The sequence below is a fragment of the Emys orbicularis genome, chromosome 4 (assembly GCF_028017835.1).
Source record: "Emys orbicularis isolate rEmyOrb1 chromosome 4, rEmyOrb1.hap1, whole genome shotgun sequence".
In the NCBI taxonomy this organism is placed as follows: Eukaryota; Metazoa; Chordata; order Testudines; family Emydidae; genus Emys; species Emys orbicularis.
Window position 1 is genome coordinate 61,968,483 of NC_088686.1, and position 20,226 is coordinate 61,988,708.

A 20,226-nucleotide genomic window follows, 5' to 3' on the forward strand; every position below is an offset into this window, starting at 1 on the left:
ATTATTTAACATGAAAACAATCCATTGATCAGTTGTCACTTCCACTGATTTAGAATCTATAATTTAGATTTAGAATCTAACCTGCCCCTCTCGAGGGGGGGGAAAAACAAATCGAACAGAAGAAAAAAAGTAGAGGAACACTTTTCATACAAGACTGTCTGAAGGTCCAATAAATGTGATATTGCAGGCTGGTACATTATAAAGAGAAGAATGTTAAACAGGCTTTGGTAATTATCATTGGAGAGTAGGATCCCATTTAGTTTGCACCAAATCCAAACAGGACAAATGTTTCTCATCTCTCCAGGATACAGTTTAGCGCCAACTCAAGCACAAATTGTGGAGTTTTACAGATAACTTTACAGCAGAATTGTTGTAACAGATCAACGAGTAAAGCCCGTGAAGCTAGCAACAGGAAAGATATAGCCACAAAGTGAGGGTACAAGAAAGGAGGAAGAAATGTCTGTCTTCTGAGTTATTAGCTGCGCTATTCTAGGATATCACCCTTTTTGTTCAGTACTCATCTCAGTGAATTACAAATTTTTTTTTTTTTTAAACTGGAATGACTGTTTTGCTACAAGATGGGAAACCACGTAGATAAAAACAAGATTTAAGTCCAGCATGCACAAAGTTGCAGGACACTTCACTCCTGTCGATAACAAATGCAATTCTATCCTCTGGATGTCCATAGCTCTTTCCCTTGCTGACCAAAAATTGGCAATTTCCTCACCCTACCCTTTTATTACTGCCACTGAATGCAGCTCCATCAGTCCTTGGACAGCTGCTTCGCATGGTTGGAGTGCATTTCATTGTTCTGCTGCTGGAGACTCTTCCCCAGTTTCTTGCTTCTCTATATGGGACTCTAGGGGAATCAGGTACTGTACCTCTTCAGTACTGATTGCCACTTTATCAGGCTGCAGCCACCGCTTTAAATGTTCCAGGGTGCTGAGGGAAAGCAGAAGTAAGAAGTTAAATATAAGGTAGTAGTAAAAGCCAGTACAGAATTCTAAAATGTGGTGGTGTTAACCCTCCACAGGCCTTTCTTCCATTTTATAGGCTCTCCTATGGCTACAGGAAAGATCTATTAACGGACTAATCTGTGTGCCAGAGAAGAAACAGGAATCCACTGTGCTCAAGAAGATGACTGTTTGGTTCCTGACATCCCCACATGATGATTTAATGGCATCTGTAACACAAGTCAGGACATTGTCTCTAAGGGACTGCAGTTCAAAGTATAGGAAACAGCATCTTTCATGAGACGGAACTAGGACCATTGTTCTATAAGCCCGAACAATTTCTGTTTCCTTTATCTGACCTACCTAATGAGGATGCTAATATTTAGCACTTATATAAAACTTTATTTTCAAGGGAGAGAGCTACAAGAGCACTACAGGCTAAGCATAGAAACAGGAGCCAGGAACTCAAGAGTTCTAATCTGAGCTCTGACACCAACTCCGGCCCGGACCTGATCTTGCAAGAAGCTCCTCACAGGTCTCTCTTGCTGGAGCAGTGTGGACTTCAGTGGGGCTCTGCGCAGATTCTGGAGCTGGCCTGGATAGAGCTTCTCACTCTAGGCTTAGGCCTAAATTTTTAGATATTTCCTAACAGACATATTCAGCCATATTTTCAGCAAGCCTGAGCAACCACCATTCTAAATAAAGCAATTGAAGCACCTATGAAAAGCAGGTCCAACGTGTGTCAAGTTGGACACGCCAAAATTGAGGCACCCAAAATTAGTGGACTTTTGAAAATTCAGGCCTTAACCTCTTTGCCACAGTCATCCTATGTATAAAATGGGACTAGGACTACTTTCCTGTCTTGCTGAAATGCTGTAGTAATATCAGTGACTTGCTCGGAAGAGGCCAAGTGTTAAGTATCAATATTACTGTAATGCTATAATTCCCCCCCCATTAGAAATCTCCAACAATTTTACTTTTTTAAATAAAGCTCTGCTCTATTTGCTAACGGTAACCCCTGAATCAGTCTGACTAGCCTTTCCTCATCATGCTTGTTACCTCTCTTCAGATTCATGTCCCTCCACATAAAATTCAGACTCAAACTTTTCCTGCAGGAACCTATCCCAGCATTCCTTCTTTGCTTGGGCGAGAGTATGCAGCATATCCTTGGAGGTCACTTCCTGAGACAAACCCTTAATTCTCATCAGTCTTCTCTCTGGGGGGGAAGAAAAAGAAGTTTTATTGAAGAGAGAGAAAAACAGGTGGTTATGGCGAGAGAGCTTAAATCCAAAGGGTTAGATTAACTCTGCATGATTAAATGATATTTAAAAGTTAACCATTTTTACTACTACTTGAAATCTGGATGAGTGCATTCTTTTGTTTAAATCAATAGGGGTTGTTTTTTTTTAATTCCATTATTGTGGATTTCTTCTTTATTTGGCTCATGTATTAACTTGTGCTCACTGTAGTTTTGACAGAAGAGTGTCATAGGAAGGAGTCAAATTGGGCCAGCTTGTGGTGGCGTAACAGGCCAGTATTTCTTTTTGGAGGCTGTCATCTTGTGCTCCAGACTCTAAGTTGTCATTTTAAGACATAAGTCTCTAGCCCTTTTGGTTGCAAAGACTGTGAAACCTTGCAATTCTGCACACAGGCTGAAACAATAGTTGTGAGGTACAAAGTGTTGCTATTAGTTGCAACAGGGTACTGACTCCGAAGCCTAGTCAGAAGAATTTAAGTGCCAGCATTAACTATTTAACAACTGATCAAAGCACAAGAGAAGAACTGATGTCAGGATGCGTACAGTGTGCAAGAAAGAAGAGGGATGATCACATTATGAAGATCTGCAGAACTCCTGTGAGTGACTTCTTTTTTTGATCTCTCGAGTGTGCAGGACTTAGGAAAGGTATTTGTTTTGAGTTTTTCTCCCCCAAGCTGGACAGTGGTCACGGATCAATAGTAAACTGCATTTCTCTCCATAAGCACACAACATATTTGATAGAATGATTAGAAGTGTCTCAAAGGGTTTCACAATGCAACAAATTAGATACAGGTAATACAGACATAGTAGTCATTATGAGTTCAGAACATATTCCCCATTCATAGTTTCCACTGCATTTAACTATCTTCTTTAGAGGAAGAACAGTGGTTAACTCTGAATTATTTTTGAAAGACTGTGTGGGATCTTTAATTCACCCACAGAAATACCCAGAAATGTGTAGAACGGGCCTCAGTTTTACCAGCCCAGCTGAAGCTCAACTAAGTTAATTTTGCAGCTCCTCCGATTGCCAGTACTTCAGTGCACTATCAACCTTGGGTACAAGTCAAATCCTCATGTGGAGCTTGAGTCTACAGCCTTTTAATTCAGAGGGAGGAGTGTCATCCCCTGAGTTACAATTACACTAACAGAGATACAGAAGCCATCACCATTCTCTAAACTTACTTTCTGACTGAAGCAAACTCAGAAATCAGAATTTTACCCTATACTCACCTAGTGCTGCTAAATATATCTCTGAATCTTTCAGAGGTGCCCAGGGCTTCAGGTTTGCTTGGAAAGAACCACCTGGTTCTTCATCCTGGCTTTCTCCACTGATGTAAGAATCTGTGAAGGAATCTGTAAAAGTATCACTAAAGTCGTCTTTTTGGTCTGGATCTGGCAGACATGAACAGATTTCAGCCCAGAGGTCCTGGCTTGACCTAGTCACTAGAGAGTCAACATTCTCAATCATTTTCATGATGCAGAATTCCTGAAAAAGATACATATGATGAATTGTAAGCATCAACTGTAAAACAATGTTTACATCTACACAGGATTCTTTCCCTACCCTTAAGTCTAAATAAAGGGAAAGTTTCTAGCTTTTTAGAAAGCTCCTTTCAGAAAATCACAAAGTCTAGTATCTCACTTTCCATAAAGGGAAATTTGTACTAATAGATTGTATTTGTATACAGGGATTATGTGATCTATTACTGTATGAGTCATAATAGAATGATTCAGAAAAGCTTGCACCTCAGTCAATTTAAAATAATCTCCAGTTTACACTATCTTTTGTAAAGAGCCACCCTCATTTTGATGGGTCCATCCTGTGACTTACAGGCCATTCAGCTAAGCCTGAAATTTTCAAACCAAACACTACTTCATAATGCAGCAATTCTGCCGCAGTGAACAAAGTCTAAGGTTTGCCAGAGCCTATTCACATGGGCAAAAAAGGCATGATTACAAAAACCTTGTTGCTCAGGTTATGTAAACCCCCAAAAGACAAGCGTGGTTGAGCTCCAGGTCCCATTTTTATGCACATCCCCATTCAGGGAGAGGCTAGGGTTGGGTAAATAACTGGGGGGAGGCTGCCCCTCTTCCATGCAGGGCACATTCTTTGCCTCAGGGGGCATAGGCCAGGCATGAAAATAAAGGCTCCAAATCTCAGCAGGGTCAAGTCCAAAGGATGGTGGCGATGCCAATGCCCTCATCATGAGGCCCTTCAGCCTCGGGGAAGCTACTACTGCCTCTTTGGGGAACACCCTCCCAGACCTTTTCCCAGCTGAAGCCAGGGGTGCGCTGACGGCCCCTCCCGGCACAGAGGCAGCCGCGACACCCCAGTACCGGCAGAGCCCAAGAACCCACCTACCTGAGTCCCTCACTGCTGCCCCCTCTTACCTCCAGGGTAGGACGAATGGGGACGTACTGAGATTTCACTGACGTCTAGCCTGACCAATCAGCGAATGGAAGGGCAGCACCGCAGTGCCAACTATTGGCTACAGGAAAGTGCCAATTATTCTTCCTCCTGGAGAGAGGGGGCGGGGAATGTAGCGCGGTGCTTGGCGTGACGCCACCTTGAAACCGGGCGGAAGTTGTCCTCATAACAAACGGAGCGCGGAGGGCAGTCGTTGTTACTCATAGTAGAGGGGGGCGTGAAAGTGGGTCTGTGCGGTATGAGGGCTCGGAGGAGGCCCTAGTGCGCCTGCGCAGGTGAGGCTGATGCTCCCACGGACCCACTCCACTTCCGCAGGGGCAGCGCGGGGTCCTAGTCAGGTGTGCTAGGGAAGGATGTAGCGTTGTCGGTGCCCCCGCCCTCGGCCTAAGTGGCCGTTCCCCGCGGGCTCTGTGGGCACCGGAGTCCCTGCTCCCCTGGGCAAGTGGGACCTGCGTTCTCGGCCTGGTGGGGTGGGCGGGGCTGGGCTGCGCCCAACTGCCCGCCTCGATCCGAGCCCAGGCGGCGCCCCTCAGCCTCCTTCGCCCAGCGCTGGGGCGCCCAGCCAGTCCGGGCCGAGGGCTGCCGGCGCCGGCCGGTTCCCGCAGGCTCGAGCGGTGCGAGGGTTTATTTTGTTTGCCTCCGATTTCAACTCGCTGGCACTTGAGTCAGAGGCTTAATTTTACAAACCCTGGTTAGTCGCTGTCTGCTGAGCGCACCGCCCGGGACCCGCCCCACACTGCGCGCCCGCTCCTGGGTGCAAGCGCGGAGGGAGGGAGGGAGGGAGGAAGAGAGCTGGAAACTGTCCAGCCCTCTCAGGGCTGTGCACGTTCCCTTTGCCAGTGGGACACACGTGTTGTTTTCCAACGGGATGTTTTTATACCCGAGTGACGTGTTGCTTTGCCCTTTGCTGCACGTGCTAATCGCGGGTGGTAAAGGTGGTGGGTGGACCAAAACTCTTCAGATGAGTCAAGGGGCAGGAGCTTTAACACAGCAGAGAGCCGCATTTACAGCTTGATTTGGTATTTGAATAGTGAATTTTTAAAAGGTCCTTGTATAGCTAACTTTTACACTAGAACCTCAGACTTAAACACGGAATGGAGGTTGTTCATAACTCTGGTATTCCTAACTCCAAGCTTCTATTGTAATAACTTGCAACTGATCATGCTCTGATTCTTATATACATAAACTGATTGTGTAATTAAGCAACCTGTAGTTAAGTGGAGAACACTGTAGGTAATAATCAGCAATATTCTCCAGGGGAATCTTCTGATAAATTAGTATGTTACATAATGTCTTGAATCCCTGCTGTTGCTTTCAGTTATCCCATTCCAATGTTGCCATTGTTCTCCAGGTGTACCATTTAAAACTAACAAACTTTTGATTAATATTAAAGAGAGTATTTTTAATTATTTTAAGTTCTGTAAAGAGATGTAAAAAAGGTTTTTATCACTTAAGTATGGAGTAGTTTGTCACACATGCACCCTTGCCTTAAGGTTTTCTCTTTTAGGAGAATTCCCACAGTCTATTGATTCTCAACTCCACAATGCAACAGCATGTATAGTTATGCAAGTTAAAATAAGTGAGGTAATGAAATAGTTTGTGATCTGAAGATTCATTGCTTGTAGGGGTATAGACAGCATTTCCTCCCCTGCCCCAATGCACAGCATTGCACAATTGATTGGGGGTGCATTTAAGGGATCTTGTTTTGAAGAAACCAGTTTTGGCCATTGCTGGTGGTCAGATACCACCAGATCAGATGGAGTCAGTGGTCTGATCTTATTCCCATCTGGGGAATGGTTGCTTTTTCACATTGACTTCAAATATAATTGTACTGAGAGTGAATCCTTAATTCTGATGTACATGTCACAGTGAGATTTCCCTCATCCTTCTCCCATCTGATTATCTTTAACATCTTTTAAAACCAGTGGGGTAGGGAGGGAAAATCTCTCAGCTGAACAAATGCTAGTCAACTCTCATATTGCAAGTAAAGTTTTAAAACTGAAAATAAAAAATCCACCTCACCCTTGTAATATTAGACATCACATTTAAACCATCTCAGTGCTGTGTTCTGCACCACAGAGATCTGTACTTTAATGCTTTAACATATAATACTTTGTGATTAGTTTCACTATTATTCAATATTCAGCTCTTGTTGCTTATGGAGCTTTCTCATAATTGACAGATTAGTGTGATTTCCAGTTGAAAGGCTTTTGCATATGTGATTTCTGCAGAACCAGTAAAATCTTTATGGCAAAAGGAATAACTGAAAATATTAATAATCTCTAGAAATCTGGTATGGGTGTCAATATTCTTTCATTATAATGAGTTTCAGGTAGAGGTAATCTGGAGTTACCTAGATATAAGAAGTCACAAAAGTAATTCTCTTTCTTTTACCTACCTGTGATAAATCCTGTAAAACCTAGAGCTAGGTTATAAGATTTTATTTAAAACAATTCATGATCTGTGTGCGGCTATTCTTGCTGTAGGGGGGAAAAGTGGTCTTTGAAGGGTTTGATGTTCTGTGAGGGAGCTTGACTCTAAAGATGTCCTTGGATGAAAGGCTATAGACGTGCAAAATATCCTCTTCCAATGGCCATGACCCTGGAGTTCTGGGTCACCCTTCTGCCACTCATGGTATAAGCTGGAGAGAGTAATGGTCTCTCTTTGAGGTGAGAAGGGAATTCCTCACTCTCACTTTTTTTAGAGGACGGTGTCCTTGAAGACTAAACTTGTCTCTGGGTGGGCAATAAAGTAGTATGTTAAGGAATGTGTAGTGGACATGGAGAATTTGTTACTAGCTCAACACTATTTGTAACTTTCAATTTTAACAGGATCCTGCAGTAAGCCCTTGTGGGGGTGGGGGCAAAGTTGGGCATTCACGTTGCCTTTCCCAGCATTCTGGGTCAGACCAAGGTAGAAAGCCATGTTTTAGCCTTCTCTTTGCTTTTTCCATCTCTTACTTGACTGCCTGTCACTTCCTTTTCATCATTAAGTTTGCATATGTAAATCACATTGGCCATGGAAAGTAACTATAGGTGAGTAATTATAGAGACCCTATGGTTTAATTCTGGTTTCCCTTTGCTTTGAGGGCAGGGGATGGGAATGACTGACGTGAACAGAAGGCTGTATGCAACTGTGATTGAGAAGTACAGGGATGTAAAGGTTATTCCCCCTTCTTAAAAATACAGATAGTAGAAGGTTCAGAGATCTGAAAATCCACCCTGCCAGAGACTCCACATCTACCTAGCAGCCATCTATAATGTAAAATTTGGACTCTCAAGGCTGCCATCTTTAATGTCTTCCATCAATCCACACACCAATAGCATTAGATCCACTTAAACTAAAAGCTGGGCAACTGATATTCTGCAAACTGTTGTGGCATGTGGGAGAAAAAAATCAAAATCAGGATGATGTGGTGGTATTTTAGTGAAAACAGATGTTTGAGCTCCAATACCCTGGCCAAACTCCTATTTATCTAGCTTATGTCTTTTCTCTTAGGTTCCCTCTGCAGCTTTGCTTGGATTCATTCTTTACTTCATGTCCTAAAGTGGTGTGTGCCTGTGACATTACACAGGATACAATCTGGACTGTTGAACAGCTGTCTCCCCTCAATTCTCCAGCCTGAGGTGTCTTTTATACTGCTCTGCTGTGAAAGCAACCACTCCTGGTCTGCCCACACATATATTCCCACATTATATGAGTGCTATGGCCAGTTACTCTTGAATTACACTGCAGAGCAACACCAGCAAATTCCCAGTCCCAGACTTTCCCCCAGAAATGTGCATCTTGTACTGCTCAACCCTCTCCTGGATAATACAAGCTCATATAAAGTCTGTCATTTTATTAATAGAAAATGGTATGCACAAATCCTGTTATCCCAAGTGAAGTTTCCTAAACACTTCAATCAAAGCATACTGATTTATTAACTACAGAAAGACTTTAAGTGACTACAAGTAATGAGGCATAAAAGTAATAATTGGATACAAATAAATTATTATCCAATTATGACAAATTTTAGCATAGTCTTGGAAAAAGGAATGAACATAAGGGTACAGACTGTCACAGTGGCATTGCTGTATATTGTTACACAGGATGATAGGAGGTTTAAGGTGTAGTTCTACTCTAAAAGGTTACAGAAATAACATTGTGGGTTTCTTGTTTGTCTTGATTACTTTTGCATCAAATGTGCTTAACTTACAGGTAAGAATCTCTTCCAACACCCAGTCCTGCAAACTGAGCCTAGGCTCTGACAATCAATCTGGGGTTTTTCCATCTTGCACATCATCACTAGCAAAAATAGCTCTGCAGGCCAAATTAAGCTCAGTGACATCTGTGCTCTACATTGAAGGGGAAGGGATTGCACAAGCATCGCTACCTCACAGGCATCATTACAGCAGAATCTGAAGACAGTAGAGCTGCACTCATATCACTGGCTGGAAGTTAGGAAAAAAATTCTGGTGCTTACCATGGAACAGGAACTTCAGCTCGCTCTCCCATAGCTGTGTTGGCTTTGAGAGGCTAAAAGGATTACAAGCTAATAAAAACTTATGTGCTGACTCTAATGATAAAAAACATACAATAAAACTGACCACATATACACAAGGAGTAAGAAAATGCCATTACACTCTTCAAAGCAGACCTGTACTTGAAGTAGCTCCCCAGTAATCAGGGGACTGTTATAAAGCCCTTAAATGACACAGATTTCTCCCCGCTTCCTTTAATTTTGAGAAGCAATTTTTAGTTGCTGCAAAATATGTAGAAATGCAGGAGCTGTGTTTATGTGCTATAATAGTCTATATAATTATGGACTTGTGTAGCAATAGTGTTTAGTTTTTTCCTTCTTTAGACATTCAAGTTGTGTTTGTAATGTTGGTTAATTTCTTAATTTAAAAAATGAACTTAAGGACTTATATGAGTCCAGAGACATCTTCATATCTTCGGAATGGGTGAGTCTTCAAAAACACAGTTCAGTGTTGGTCATAACACTGAGAAGTGCAGAAAAGTGGTAACTGGATACAGAACCTTTTATTTCTATACTGCTAGTTAGAATCTAGCCCAGGTTAGTGGTGACAGAAAGCTGTTGCCATGTATGTTTGGGCATCTGATTCTATATTCCCTGGGAATAAGTGTCCACATCATATGAACCATCATCAGTTAGCCTTAACTGTCAACTCTGTTCCTAAACTAAAGTATCCTTTTATTCATGGAGGTGCTTTCTCTAGGTCCACATTAAGACATGTTGGCAGAGCAGTATGAGGAATTCTTGCATTGCAGCAATCCATGCTCTGTCTATTGTTTGGTCAGAGGTATTGATTCTTCAGGGTTGGTAATCAGGCACATCATGTAACATAAATTGTTTAATGGCTATAGGATGTGTATATCATTTTAATCTTGGCCATTTGTGATTGGGAAGGATTTTTGCTGGATGTTATCCAAGCTTGTTTTAAAGTCTCTCTCTCTTTCTCCCCCCATGACTGGCACGCAAGGTCTGGGAGGCCACTGCATTTCTGAGAGATGAGCCGTGTGCTGCAGTGTGCTATATTTACTGTGCTCATGGGACTGTTGCTCACAAGAACCATGGCCTGGACTTCAAGTGGGAAAACACATGCTGAGCTACTCAACAATCTTTACAGTGAGTACCACCAGCAGCCCCTCTTCAGGGCTCACACTTAAAGCTGATGATGAAACTTCACAGCACTTTAACAGTTGTAGGTTTGATTTTTCACATTTGACTGAGTGGGATTGTAATCCATCATTCTAAAATGTCCTGCAATAGTCTTGGCACTTTTATCTTCACCCTCTTCAGAATCTGGATGTCACAGCCTGAAACTGTTCTGTTTCTAATCCTAAACAGGACACGATGCTAGGAGAACTATCCTAGTTTTTCCTACTAGGAAAAACTATTCAGGCCCAAAGTGTCTCGTATGTGTGTCTAATTTGAGAATATGCAAAACACTTGTTGTATGATTCTGTAGACAATTACATAGAGCAGGGGTCGGCAACCTTTCAGAAGTGGTGTGCCAAGTCTTCATTTATTCACTCTAATTTAAGGTTTCGCGTGCCAGTAATACATTTTAACGTTTTTAGAAGGTCTCTTTCTATAAGTCTATAATATATAATTAAACTATTGTTGTATGTAAAGTAAATAAGGTTTTTTAAATGTTTAAGAAGCTTCATTTAAAATTAAATTAAAATGCAGAGCCCCCCGGACCGGTGGCCAGGACCCCGGGCAGTGTGAGTGCCACTGAAAATCAGCTCGCGTGCCGCATTTGGCACGCGTGCCATAGGTTGCCTACCCCTGGCATAGAGAGACTAAAGCTGATATAACTGACTGTAAAAGTCAGTGCTCTATGCGGTTAACTCCAATGAGCTATCTTGGGACTAGAATAGTTATTGGTATTCCCACTCCATTTTGGACAAATGATTTGGGTTGTAACTGTAATAGCTTTGAATTCCCATGTTGCTAGAGCAACACAGCTGTTCTCTCAGCAGGAGTTACTGCATGGAAATTAGAAATGAAGGAACTATGAACTTCTCTGCAGTCATTCTCCTTAACTTCATAATTTTACATCCTGCCAAGGTACCTTAAATATGACCTGAAGAAACCATGTATAGGGATAAAAGTGTAAATAAATCTGTCCATTTAGTCCTTTGCCTCTTTGCTGAGACTGCCAAGTGTGGTGCTTGGTAATGCAGACACTTGCCTGCTAGGAACTGACCTGAGATTGTCAACTCATTTGATGCAGGGCATCAAACTCCTATTGGAGGGTAGCTGCTTTTACTCACTATTAACCTGGGATAGATCCGAACCACAAACCTGGAGGCACACAGCTCTATTGCCTGTCCCTCCCAAACCCTCCACTGCCTCTGTCCAAACCTGAACATGTTACAATACTAAATAGCTGAAATCTTTCTCTCCATCTTTTTTTTTTTTTTTTTTTTTTTAAGAAAATGGAGTGATTAAATCTCAACGGGTCTTGGATGTGTTAATGGCCACAGATAGAGCCCACTACACCAAGTATTTACCATACATGGATTCTCCTCAGTCAATAGGTAAGAAATTTGTAGCAGATTGACACTTTTCTGGTATGTGTAATGGCTGCACTAATCTCAGTGATTGAACAGTGGAGGGAAGACACAGGGTGAGTTTGTAGGTCTTGGTTTACTATGCTAGCAAGTCTTCCCTATATGGAATAGTGTCAAGAATGGGAAAGGGGGACAGTTCATGTGCACTCTTACTGCTGGCTCATCAAGAAGAGTATCCGCATGGGTCTACTCGAGGGTTTCTTTGGGAGAAATAGAAAAAGGATCTGCCCTTTGGAGGCTGGGAATGCTCAGATATGATCACGGGGCCACTGTATTTGAAGAACAAAACTCTTTATGAAGTGTAGAAAGAACAAATGGTATGAAGATTAGCCCTGATCGTTGATAGACCATTGTTTCTTGACACAAGGTATGTCTACATTTAGGGCAGTGTATGGTGTACTGACACTGCATGTCCCGCTGGCATGGGTATAAATAGCAGTGGAGATAGTGAGGCATGACTCGGGCAAGTAGAGTGCCCAATATGCCTGAACCCTAGGCTATATACCTTACCAGCTCTCTACATGCCCAAGCGGTGCCTCCCACATCTACATGGCTGTTTTTAGCAGTGCAGTGTCCTGTTTCTGAAGCATTTCCCTGCTGTAGTGAAAGGTTCCGGCAGCTCCCCCACCCAAGCCTTTCATTGCTGCATGTAGCTACACGCTGTAGTGACAAGTGTGGATACAGGCTGCAGTGAAAGCAGGCTGAAGCTAAATGTGTAGTGAGTATATACTATACACTGCTGTAAGTGTAGACAAGACAACAGATAGTTCAAAAAGCCATTGGTGTGAATTTCAGAAGTGCAGTGCGCCCACAAATCCAGTTGACTTCAGTAGGAATTGTGTTGTGCATACTCAGTACCTCTGAGAATAGTCGTTTGTGAGCCAGAAAAGAGGAAAACCTTAAAACATCTGTAGATTCAAAAATTAAATAGATAAATGCAAACAGTATAAACTCAAAGGAGAAAATAGTAGACAGTATTTCTGTATGCCCTGAGTAAAGTATTCGGTGCTTTCAGGAACTTGATTGTGATACTTAGCGCGAAAGCCTCCTTGAAATAACTTTTTCCTTCCACATGCAAAGTCAGAAAATGGGATTTTTTATTTTTAAAAAAGGATGGCTGCAAGATAAGAGCAAAAATCCTGACTCTGCAATATCATCCATGGCACCTATCACCTTGAATCACGAGGCATGTTTGAATGGGGGGGAGGGGATGTTAGGGGAAATAAAAATTTTGGGTTAGACTGTAGAATTCCTGTATTTGAGGGATGAAGCCATTTTGTGACTTGCTCATTCATGAATGTCCACATTAACTGAATAATTTCCATGAAAATATTATGAATGGTGCATATAACTGATATGACTGCAGCTAAACACTACACCAGGGGTAGCCAACCTGAGCCTGAGAAGGAGCCAGAATTTACCAATGTACATTGCCAGAGAGCCACAGTAATATGTCAGCAGCCCCTCCATCAGATCCCCCCCCTTCCTACCCCCAGCACCTCCTGCCCACTGGTAGCCCAACCGATCAGCGCCTCCCCCTCCCTCACCATGCCTCCTGCCCACCACAATCAGCTGTTTCACAGCGTGCAGGAGGCTCGGGGGGGGGGGGGGGAGAAGTAGTGAGGGCACAGCAGGCTCGGGGGGAAGTGGCAGGAGCCTCGGGGAAGGGGTGGAGTGGGGTCAGGACCTGGTGCAGAGCCAGGGGTTGAGCAGTGAGCACCCCTGGCACATTAAAAAGTTTGCTCCTGTAGCTCCAGCCCCAGAGTCAGCATCTATGGAAGGTGCCGCATATTAACTTCCAAAGAGCCGCATGCGGCTCCGGAGCCACAGGTTGGCCATCCCTGCACTAAACCCACACTTTTGTTTTAGTTTTACTCCGTTCTATGAGACAGGTTTTTTTCCTAAGTCACAAGGCATAGTAACCATACTGCACATTGATATTTCACTCATGCATGCTCAGCCCTGAAAGCTTCCCTCACAACTTGGTCTAAATCAACATTTTAAATAAATAACTGAAGCTGAAATCTCTGTCACTGAGGTATCTCAACACAGACATCTAAATTTCCTCCACACACATACATCTGTAGCACAGGCAGATACTGTTTGTAGCTTTTCTTCCTCCTCTCCTGAAATCTTGAGGGGTGAACCTTGAATTATTATTATCCATTCTAAGACTTCTCCCTGCTGCCTCCACTACCACCTTTCTATTGATTTCTCAGACAACTTATTTTTCTACACCAAGCATATTGAAATATCTGTTTGATTTTTTTTGGTCTTCTATTTTGAGTGTATCCACTTTGTGGCTTAATGCTAGACAATTTGTGGTATTACAGTACTTAACTATTTTTTGTGACTGTTATGCCCCCCTCCCCCCCCTTCCTTACGAACAAACTCGTAACAGGTCAATTCTGTGCTCGGAATTCTTATTGATTGGAGTGGCTGCAAAAGTGGGCTCTAAGCAACAGATCTGTCTTGGTTGTGAATGAGCCTGAAAAGTTGTGTTGATTGGAACACTTAGGTGGTGATTGGAACAGTCAGGAGCTGAAATATTGCTCTTAGCTGCTTTGCTGTCATTAACACCCCCTAGAGGAGGTAGTTTAAGTCAGTACATCGCCTCAGATAGATGGGAGAACAGAAAAGGTTTGCGATATTGAAAGAAAAATAAAAACAAACAGTTTAGAGGAGGTAATAGTAATTATTCAGACATGGTCATAATTTCATATTACTTGTGTTTAACGGTCAGTGGTTTCTTTTCAGGATATAAGGCTACAATCAGTGCACCCCACATGGTAAGATAAACTTTCCGTTCTATTCATAGACTTGGAGGATAGCTTTAATTTAAAAGATGTAATAGCAAGTTGACGTAGGTCTTATATGCATGAGCATTGGACACTGCCTTGTACCGCATGTCATTTATTACTGGTGTCCTGTACAACTGTGTGAAATACTTACAAACAGTTTTAAGGAAGGACAGTCAACCTTGAAAAATCAATTGTTAGCCTTAGTAAGACATAATTATTGTTTAAAGTGAAGTTTTCTATTTTTTCAAGAGATCTTCTTCCTTCACAAGCCAAATATTTTCTGCTACACATTCCACTAGTGAAATCCATATTCCTAACAACTTTCAAACGTGCTGTCATCAGAATGGTTTTACAAACTCAACATTGGGACATCACTGCAAAATGAGTCCTGGGAAGGAAAAAGTTCTGTTTTTAAACATAATATGCTTGCGCAATTAACACAATTCTGACTGGAAAAACTAGGGGAGGGGCATGAGAGAAATTAATATCTCTGTGTGAAAGTGTGCATCATGATATCATCTTGTTGGTGTTATCCCCATAGCATGCCCATGCTCTGGAGTTGCTGAAGGATCAGCTAGTGGAAGGAGCAAAGGCCCTGGATGTGGGATCAGGAAGTGGTTACCTCACAGCTTGCTTTGCTAGAATGGTGAGCAAAGTACAAGATTATTTGCTTCTTTGCTTGAGATAAATATGAAGAGAAGTAATCTGCTTCTTAAAGCAAGCCTATTGTGCTTTTTCTCCCCAGATCAGCTTAAACAAGAGATAAATGTGATCCCTCCAGTCAGTTTGAGTAAAAACAGATGGTGTATCTGCCACAGAAGTACGATCTAGTAGACAAAGTAACCCAGTATACACTGAAAAGGGAGTGAATTAAGTGCCATATACAGAAACGGTCTCTTTCTGACTTTCACTTGCTTTGTTGAACTTAAGAAACATACTCTACAGAAAATGACTTAATGAAAGGAGTTTCTGAAAATACTCTTAGAGTACTAGAAGATTGCCCATGACACACTCCTACCGGGGAATTGGTCACATTTTCAAAAAGAAATCCTGACAAGGAAGGCTTTTGTTTCCTCTTCCCAATCTACCTTTAGTGGATGACTACATCTTTCCTAATGAATGCTGATTAGGAATCCCCATAGACTGGGCTAGTCATCTTTCAGGTAGCTATATATATATATGTTACCTGAAAGATGACTAGCCCAGTCTATGGGGATTCCTAATCAGCATTCAACAAGAAGCAAGGGCCTTAAATTGCTGCAAGGGAGCTTTAGGATGGACATTAGGAAAAGCTTCCTAACTGTCAGGGTGGTTAAGCACTGGAATTAATTGCCTAGGGAGGTTGTGGAATCTTCATAATTGGAGATTTTAAAGAGCAGGTTAGACTAACACCTGTCAGAAATGGTCTAAATAATAGTCCTGCCATGAGTGCACGGGACTGGACTAGATGATCTCTTGAGGTCCCTTCCAGTCCTATGATTCTATAAACAGGATTACCCATCATTAAAACTAACTTGATACAGAATTTGCACCTCCTATTCAGATATTCCCCATAACAGATAATTCCCTGGAAATTCTCTCTAATCCTTCCACTTCAACAGTAAAACACCCTGTCCAATGCACAATCTCTGTATGCGCATAATGAAGCATCTATCTGTTTTCAGGTGGGTCCCACAGGGAAGACAGTAGGCATAGAACATATTGAAGAGCTGGTCCATGAATCCATTAGAAATGTCAGAGAAGATGACCCAACTCTGCTCACTTCTGGCCGTCTGAAACTTCTGGGTGAGCTCTGTAGCCCATGCCCTTATTGTTTCATTCCTGTACCTGAATGCATTGTAGCCTGGCAGTGCTTAGCCCTTACTGTTTCTGGAGACCTGCCTCTCTCAGTGGTTGGCATAATTTTTCTTTTCTTTTTTTCTTTTTTTTTGGGTAGTACTCAAGTGCTTGTCACAGTATTATTAATTAAGAAAGAAACTGTTTTTCTGTTGAATAACTTAATTTCCACAGGTAAGTGCAAATTAAAGGTTAGGTGGCTAATAACACTGACTGAAGCCATATATAATGTTGGCAGGTGCCATTCAATTGATCCATCTCCAAACAGCTCTGTCAATACAACTTTCTCCTTATGGGTGTGCAACAACTCTTTTATTTCAGTACTAAGCCCCTCTTAAGTAAAGATTGCTGTTAATACCAAATAACTGGGTTTGGTTTTTGACCATATCTCCATTGGAAACTACCAAACTCTACTTCCGTTGTGACCCATCAGATTTAAATGTCGGTCTCTGGAGTCCTGTGTCTGCACTAACCTACTTTGTCATGTACGGTCCGTCCCAGCTCTGGTGTTTCCTTCATCTAACGGTGTTGCCTGTTTCCAAAATCTATCTTCCTTTAAAAATTAACTTTATAGAGCAGCCTGTCTTAGGAGGCTTCTTGTAGAAATCCAAATTGCCATCACAATTGACATACAAAAGCCTTCCTCACATACCTTTCAAGTGAAAGGAAAGATAGAGGGTTCTCTAGGTTGAGTTGCCATATGAACAAGGATCTTCATTGCACATTCCCTCTCTGCAGTTGGAGATGGCAGGCAGGGATACCCTGAAGAAGCACCTTATGATGCCATCCATGTTGGAGCAGCAGCAGACACTGTACCAAAGGAGGTAAGAATTAAGACATGTCATCTGTCTGCATTCATTCCCTTGCACCTGTGGCTGTAACAGATCTGGAATAGCTTCCTTTCTGTTCTGTGTTAAGTTGGCAATCCTGTAAACGCCTTTGGTGAACATAATAGACCTCATAATCAGCTTTACCTTTGTCTTTCTTTCCTTGTTCAAACTGTTTCTGGTCCTTGCTGATATTGACTCCTCTGTTTGCCAGTTGCTGAAAGAGTTGAAGCCAGGTGGCCGGTTGATCTTGCCAGTTGGGCCTGAAGGTGCAAACCAGGTTCTGATGCAGTATGACAAAACCAGTGATGGGCAAATTGTGGAAACGCAACTGATGGGCGTGATCTATGTTCCCCTGACAGATAAGGAGAAGCAGTGGCCCCGGTAAAAAATAAGTTTCCCTGATTGTAATTTGTCTTTTGTTCCACTTGCCCTTATCACTGGCAAGATGTTGACAGAAGCTCATATCTCCAGAATCCGCTGGCTGAAAGATCCACCCCAGAATCCTAGCAGATGCAGCCAGGAAGACGAAGGGAAGGGGCATACATGCTCGGGCACAGCAAGAGAGCTGTGTGCATCTCCTTGTATTTTAGAGACTAAAGAATAATGGAGCATGCTAGCTTCCATCACAATCTGGCCTTTTGTTTTCATAAGTATTATATTCATATGCATTATCATTGTAAAAGAAGATTGTGAATTTATTCACAGCAGTAACACAGTTGCCTTTTTTCCACCCATAGGGATGAAGTTTGACAGAATATCACTTACAAAATGATCTTGGAAAGCTCATGAACCAGGTCCTGAAGAAGCAACTATAGATGTGTATGGCTTTGCTTTATAAATCAGATTATTTTTTTTAACTTGGACACATCACAAAGGCATTTTCTGCTTTTTAAAGAACTCAATACGGAGGAGTGAGAGAAGAATATTCCTCCAGATCAATCAGCACCCAGTTCCTAAGATGTGGAGATCTTGTCTGATTTCTTCCTGGACTGAGTAAAACCAGATAAGCCCAGTTGTCCTCTTTGGTCAGCTCCACATACAATATCTATGTAAATAGAGAATGGAGAGTGTGCAATACTGTTACAGATTTGAGAATTCATCTGTATTATACTTGATTAAATGGTAGTGCATTTATATTCATGACTTGCTCATCTGATGCCTGAAGAAAAATTACAGTATGTATTTGATCTGATTAATCTTCTAGATTAAACATATTCTTTTCTCATCCCCTTTTTGGTGAGCTAGTTAATCAGCTGTATGAACACACTATTTCCCTGATGAAGCCAGGACTTGGTGTTAGCAATCATGCATGCTTACTCAGAATTGAGATACAGTCTCCTAAGGCTTTCTCTTAAATTAGGCACTTCTTTTCAATAGAGGGGAAAAATGGGTATTCTTTAAAATGAAACAGACAGGTCCCATGTTTCATATGATACTGATTAGCACCATTGTTGTGGCATCTTTTCTGAAATTGGATTGTGCATGTTCTAGGAGCTGGAATTCTTTTCTCCCTTCAAACTGGGCCCTGAATGGTGGTGATCAAATTAATAGGGCTGAAATAAAGATGCTCCCACTAGGGATGTAAAAGGGTAACAGGTAAGCATTAGGGTTACCGTTAACTGGTCTTAAACGTTAAGCCCCTGCACATCGGCCAGAGCAACCCCAGCCCCGGCTGCGCCAGCCGCAGGGACCCCAGCACGCACTCCCCCCCGGGGGCCTGGCTGGAGGGACCTCAGTTAACAGATATAATTTTAATCGTTTAACCAGTTAACTTTTAAAACAAAATTTACATCTCTAGCCCCCACTAGCATTTTATGCTGTACCATTCTCTAGATAAAGGATTCATAGATTCTAGGGCTGGAAGGGACCTCGAGGGGCCATCGAGTCCAGTCCCCTGCCCTCATGGCAGGACCAAATACTGTCTAGACCATCCCTGATAGACATTTATCTAACCTACTCTTAAATATCTCCAGAGATGGAGATTCCACAACCTCCCTAGGCAATTTATTCCAGTGTTTAACCACCCTTACAGTTAGGAACCTTTTTCTAATGTCCAACCTAAACCTCTCTTGCTGCAGTTTAAGCCCATTGCTTCTTGTTGTATCCTTAGAGGCTAAGATGAACAAGTTTTCTTCCTCCTCCTTATGACACCCTTTTAGATACACCTCTACCTCGATATAACGCTGTCCTCGGGAGCCAAAAAATCTTACCGCGTTATAGGTGAAACCGCGTTATATCGAACTTGCTTTGATCCGCCGGAGTGCACAGCCACACACCCTCGGAGCACTGCTTTACCGCGTTATATCCGAATTCGTGTTATATCGGGGTAGAGGTGTACCTAAAAACTGCTATCATGTCCCCTCTCAGTCTTCTCTTTTCCAAACTAAACAAACCCAATTCTTTCAGCCTTCCTTCATAGGTCATGTTCTCTAGACCTTTAATCATTCTTGTTGCTCTTCTCTGGACCCTCTCCAATTTCTCCACATCTTTCTTAAAATGTGGTGCCCAGAACTGGACACAATATTCCAGTTGAAGCCTAACCAGCGCAGAGTAGAGCGGAAGAATGACTTCTCATGTCTTGCTCACAACACACCTGTTAATGCATCCCAGAATCATGTTTGCTTTTTTTGCAACAGCATCACACTGTTGACTCATATTTAGCTTGTGGTCCACTATAACCCCTAGATCCCTTTCTGCCGTAGTTCTTCCTACACAGTCTCTTCCCATTCTGTATGTGTGAAACTGATTGTTCCTTCCTAAGTGGAGCACTTTGCATTTGTCTTGATTAAACTTCATCCTGTTTACCTCAGACCATTTCTCCAATTTGTCCAGATCCTTTTGAATTATGACCCTATCCTCCAAAGCAGTTGCAATCCCTCCCAGTTTGGTATCATCTGCAAACTTAATAAGCGTACTTTCTATGCCAATATCTGCCATTGATGAAGATATTGAACAGAGCCGGTCCCAAAACAGACCCCTGCGGAACCCCATTTGTTATACCTTTCCAGCAGGATTGGGAACCATTAGTAACTAC

General features: G+C 42.3%; 2 protein-coding genes across 7 annotated transcripts; one reads left to right on the forward strand and one right to left on the reverse strand.

Moving 5' to 3' along the window:
* Positions 1–304: 304 nt before the first annotated feature.
* On the reverse strand, positions 305–4,624 carry CCDC32 (coiled-coil domain containing 32). The gene is made up of 4 exons (XM_065404023.1): positions 4,574–4,624; positions 3,442–3,697; positions 2,013–2,169; positions 305–942 (listed from the first exon to the last, which is right to left on the reverse strand). Exons 2-4 carry the CDS (start codon positions 3,683–3,685, stop codon positions 804–806), a joined length of 540 nt encoding a protein of 179 aa, XP_065260095.1. The 5' UTR covers positions 3,686–3,697; positions 4,574–4,624; the 3' UTR covers positions 305–803.
* Positions 4,625–4,792: 168 nt separating this feature from the next.
* On the forward strand, positions 4,793–18,417 carry LOC135877534 (protein-L-isoaspartate(D-aspartate) O-methyltransferase-like). 6 transcript variants are annotated; one of them, XM_065403003.1, is made up of 10 exons: positions 4,793–4,977; positions 8,138–8,265; positions 10,126–10,271; positions 11,588–11,692; positions 14,483–14,514; positions 15,068–15,172; positions 16,191–16,311; positions 17,101–17,186; positions 17,404–17,573; positions 17,930–18,417. In XM_065403003.1, exons 3-10 carry the CDS (start codon positions 10,154–10,156, stop codon positions 17,940–17,942), a joined length of 750 nt encoding a protein of 249 aa, XP_065259075.1. In that variant the 5' UTR covers positions 4,793–4,977; positions 8,138–8,265; positions 10,126–10,153; the 3' UTR covers positions 17,943–18,417. The 6 variants fall into 6 exon arrangements, with proteins under 6 accessions (XP_065259075.1, XP_065259073.1, XP_065259076.1 ...); XM_065403001.1 differs by having other exon boundaries at positions 4,793–4,914; XM_065403004.1 differs by lacking the exon at positions 8,138–8,265.
* The last annotated feature ends 1,809 nt before the right edge of the window (positions 18,418–20,226 follow it).

Bases quoted from the DNA above. Each gene is read 5' to 3' on its own strand.
- CCDC32 (XM_065404023.1), bottom strand. From the start codon at position 3,685: ATGAAAATGATTGAGAATGTTGACTCTCTAGTGACTAGGTCAAGCCAG. The intron at 2,170-3,441 runs GTGAGTATAGGG...CTTCCCCCCCAG, and splicing joins GATATATTTAGCAGCACTAG to AGAGAAGACTGATGAGAATT. The intron at 943-2,012 runs GTAACAAGCATG...GCTTTCCCTCAG, and splicing joins GGACATGAATCTGAAGAGAG to CACCCTGGAACATTTAAAGC.
- LOC135877534 (XM_065403003.1), top strand. From the start codon at position 10,154: ATGAGCCGTGTGCTGCAGTGTGCTATATTTACTGTGCTCATGGGACTG. The intron at 10,272-11,587 runs GTGAGTACCACC...TTTTTTTTTAAG, and splicing joins GCTACTCAACAATCTTTACA to AAAATGGAGTGATTAAATCT. The intron at 11,693-14,482 runs GTAAGAAATTTG...GTTTCTTTTCAG, and splicing joins GGATTCTCCTCAGTCAATAG to GATATAAGGCTACAATCAGT.